The sequence below is a fragment of the Pseudopipra pipra genome, unplaced genomic scaffold, assembly GCF_036250125.1.
Source record: "Pseudopipra pipra isolate bDixPip1 unplaced genomic scaffold, bDixPip1.hap1 HAP1_SCAFFOLD_145, whole genome shotgun sequence".
In the NCBI taxonomy this organism is placed as follows: Eukaryota; Metazoa; Chordata; class Aves; order Passeriformes; family Pipridae; genus Pseudopipra; species Pseudopipra pipra.
Window position 1 is genome coordinate 85,818 of NW_026990624.1, and position 4,438 is coordinate 90,255.

At 62.3% G+C, this 4,438-nt stretch overlaps 1 protein-coding gene across 1 annotated transcript; it reads left to right on the top strand.

Annotated features, from left to right (window-relative positions):
- Positions 1-215: 215 nt before the first annotated feature.
- LOC135408052 (nephrin-like) lies at positions 216-3,678 on the top strand (the record flags this gene model as incomplete). The annotated part of the gene is made up of 4 exons (XM_064643414.1): positions 216-359; positions 1,490-1,658; positions 2,288-2,445; positions 3,483-3,678. Coding segments are annotated over 4 exons (667 nt in total), but the record flags the coding sequence as incomplete, so codon positions are not given.
- Between the last annotated feature and the right edge of the window lie 760 nt (positions 3,679-4,438).

A 4,438-nucleotide genomic window follows, 5' to 3' on the forward strand; every position in this document is an offset into this window, starting at 1 on the left:
CTCCCAGTCCCCCCCAGTCCCTCCCAGTCCCCTCCCAGTCCCTCCCAGTCCCCTCCCAGTCCCTCCCAGTCCCTCCCAGTCCCTCCCAGTCCCCTCCCAGTCTCCTCCCAGTCCCTCCCAGTCCCCTCCCAGTCCCTCCCAGTCCCTCCCAATCCCCTCCCAGTCCCTCCCAGTCCCTCCCAATCCCCTCCCAGTCCCCTCCCAGTCCCTCCCAGTTAACCCCCGGTGCCCTCCCAGTCCCTCCCAGTGCTCCCAGTATCGAAGGCCTGGAGTCCCCGCAGGTCCGGGCGGGGCAGACGCTCAAACTGGTTTGTGTGGCCCGGGGGGGGAACCCCCCGCCCAGTTTGCACTGGGACAAGGTACTGGGAGCACTGGGAGAGCAACGGGGTGAGCTGGGAGGGGACTGGGATGAACTGGGAGCACTGGGAGAGCTCTGGGGTGAACTGGGAGGGGACTTGGAGTACTGGGAGCACTGGGAGAGGGGACTGGGAGCACTGGGAGAGAACTGGTGTGAACTGGGAGGGGACTGGGATGAACTGGGAGGGGACTGGGATGAACTGGGAGCACTGGGAGAGGGGACAAGGAGCACTGGGAGAGAACTGGGATGAACTGGGGGGTCACTGGGTTGAACTGGGAAGGGACTGGGATGAACTGGGATGGACTGGGAGGGGACTGGGATGGACTGGGAGGGGTCTGGGGTGAACTGGGGAGTCACTGGGATGAACTGGGAGGGGACTGGGATGAACTGGGGGGTCACTGGGATGGACTGGGAGGGCACTGGGATGGACTGGGGGGTCACTGGGATGGACTGGGAGGGCACTGGGATGGACTGGGGAGTCACTGGGATGAACTGGGAGGGGATTGGAACGAACTGGGAGCACTGGGAGGTCACTGGGATGGACTGGGAGGGCACTGGAATGAACTGGGAGGGGACTGGGATGAACTGGGGAGTCACTGGGATGGACTGGGAGTCACTGGGATGAACTGGGGAGTCACTGGGATGAACTGGGAGGGGATTGGAACGAACTGGGAGCACTGGGAGGTCACTGGGATGGACTGGGAGGGCACTGGAATGAACTGGGAGGGGACTGGGATGAACTGGGGGGTCACTGGGATGAACTGGGATGAACTGGGAGGTCACTGGGATGAACTGGGGAGTCACTGGGATGAACTGGGGGGTCACTGGGATGAACTGGGATGAACTGGGAGGTCACTGGGATGAACTGGGGAGTCACTGGGATGAACTAGGGGGTCACTGGGATGAACTGGGAGGGCACTGGGATGAACTGGGGGGTCACTGGGATGAACTGGGGGGTCACTGGGGGATCACTGGGATGAACTGGGAGCACTGGGAGGTCACTGTTTTGAACTGGGGGGTCACTGTTTTGAACTGGGATGAACTGGGAGCCGCGTTGTGTCCCTTTAGGGGCGTGGCCTCCCCGCCTGGCCCCGCCCCTCACCCTTATTGGCCCCGCCCCCTTCTCCCCAGGACGGACGCCCCCTGGCGGGGGCGTGGTCCCGCGACTCCGCCCACGTGACCCGGAACCGCCTCGTTCTGGGCGTCACCCCGGAAGACGACGGCGCCACCCTGCGGTGCCGCGCGGTGACGTCACTTCCGGGCGGGGGCGGAAGCGCCAGCGTGCAACTGGAAGTGACGTGTGAGGGAACTGGGAGGGACTGGGAGGGACTGGGAGGGGACTGGGAGGGACTGGGAGGGACTGGGAGGGGACTGGGAGGGACTGGGAGGGATTGGGAGGGACTGGGAGGGACTGGGAGGGGATTGGGAGGGACTGGGATGAACTGGGAGGGACTGGGAGGGGATTGGGAGGGACTGGGAGTGGATTGGGAGGGACTGGGGGGGACTGGGAGGGACTGGGAGTGACTGGGACTGAAGTGGGAGTGAACTGGGAGGGACTGGGAGGGACTGGGAGTCCACACTGGTTTATACTGGTCCATACTGGTTCATACTGGGGCACACTCGGACGTAGTGGGAGCCCGTACTGGGACCCGCAGTGCTTTATACTGGTCTGTACTGGTCCATACTGGTCCATAGGTGTCTGTATTTTTGTATACTGGTCTATACTGGTCCATACTGGTTTATACTGGTTTATACTGGGAGACACTTCAGACCCCTGAGATGGTGGATTAGGAGCTCTGGGGACACTGGGAGCCCATACTGGGAGCCAGACTGGTCCATACTGGTCCATACTGGTTTCTACTGGTTTCTACTTGTTTATACTGGTTTCTACTGGTTTATACTGGTTTATACTGGTGTCCCCTGTCCCAGACCCGCCCTCGGAGGTGACGCTGTCGGGGTCGGGGACGGTTCCCCTGAACGGCTCGGCCACCCTGGGCTGCACCAGTGCTCCCAGTAACCCCCCAGTGCGGCTGCGCTGGTGGCTCGGGGGGAGGCAACTGGAGCCCAGCGGGGGCGGCCCCACCCCGGTGAGGGGACTGGGGGGGACTGGGAGGGACTGGGAGGGACTGGGAGGGGATTGGGAGGGACTGGGAGGGGATTGGGAGGGACTGGGAGGGACTGGGAGGGACTGGGAGGGGATTGGGAGGGACTGGGAGGGACTGGGAGGGGATTGGGAGGGACTGGGAGGGGACTGGGAGGGGATTGGGAGGGGATTGGGGGGCACTGGGAGGGACTGGGAGGGGACTGAGAGGGATTGGGAGGGACTGGGAGGGACTGGGAGGGGACTGGGAGGGACTGGGAGGGGATTAGGAGGGACTGGGAGGGGACTGGGAGGGGGTTGGGAGGACACTGGGAGGGGTCACTGGGAGCGCTGAAGGGTCACTGGGATGAACTGGGAGGTCACTGGGAGCACTGGGAGGTAACTGGGAGTGACTGGGAGGTCACCTGGATGTCACTGGGATGAACTGGGAGGTCACTGGGGTAACTGGGAGGTCACTGGAAGGTCACTGGGACGTCACTGGGATGAACTGGGAGGTCACTGGGGTAACTGGGAGGTCACTGGGAGCAACTGGGAGGGGATTGGGAGGTGACTGGGATGAACTGGAAGGTCACTGGGATGAACTGGGAGGTCCCAGGGATTAACTGGGAGGGGATTGGGAGGTGACTGGGATGAACTGGAAGGTCAATGGGATGAACTGGGAGGTCACTGGGGTAACTGGGAGGGATCACTGGCAGCACTGGGAGGTCACTGGGAGGTCACTGGGATGAACTGGGGGCCCTGGGAGTGGGAGGGGCTGGCGTGACCCCTCCCACTCCCCCTCTAACTCCGCCCCCATCCTGTAACCCCGCCCCTCCTCCTGTGACCCCGCCTCCTCCCCTGTGACCCCGCCCCCTTTTCTTGCCCCTTTCTATGTGTGGGCGGGTCCATCACTGACCCCGCCCCCCTTTTGGCCCCGCCCAGGGCTGGGGGCGTGGTCATCCCTGACCCCGCCCCCTCTTTGGCCCCGCCCAGGGCTGGGGGCGTGGCCATCCCTGACCCCGCCCCCTCTTTGGCCCCGCCCAGGGCTGGGGGCGTGGCCTGGGCGCCGTGTCCAACGTGACGCTGTGGGGGCGAGTGGAGGACCACGGGGAGAACCTCGTGTGCGAGGCCGAGACCCCCGGGGTGGGGACCCGGAGCGCCAGTGTGACCATCAGCGTGCCCCGTGAGTCATACTGGGTTATACTGGTTTATACTGGTTTATACTGGTTTGTACTGGGAGGTGATCTCTGAGTTATACTGGGTATACTGGTTATACTGGGTTATACTGGGTTATACTGGGAGGCACCCGGAGCGCCAGTGTGACCATCAGCGTGCCCCGTGAGTCATACTGGGTTATACTGGTTTATACTGGGTTATACTGGTTTGTACTGGTTTGTATTGGTTTGTATTGGTTTGGACTGGTTTGTACTGGGAGGGGACTGGGTGGAGGGGGGTTTGGGGGGGCACTGGGAGGCACCTGGAGTGCCAGCGTGACCCTGAGTGTGCCCCGTGAGTCATACTGGGTTATACTGGTTTATACTGGTTTATACTGGTTTGTACTGGGAGGGACCCTGAGTGTGATCTCTGAGTTATACTGAGTATACTGGTTATACTGGGTTATACTGGGTTATACTGGGAGGCACCCGGAGTGCGAGTGTCACCATCAGCGTGCCCCGTGAGTCATACTGGGTTATACTGGTTTATACTGGTTTGTACTGGGAGGGACCCTGAGTGTGATCTCTGAGTTATACTGGGTATACTGGTTATACTGGGTTATACTGGGTTATACTGGGAGGCACCCGGAGCGCCAGTGTCACCATCAGCGTGCCCCGTGAGTCACTGGGGATACTGGGAGGGACTGGGGGGGACTGGGAGGGGACTGGGAGGGACTGGGAGGGGATTGGGAGGAACTGGGAGGGGACTGGGAGGCACTGGGAGGGACTGGGAGGAACTGGGAGGGGATTGGGAGGGACTGGGAGGGGATTGGGAGGGACTGGGAG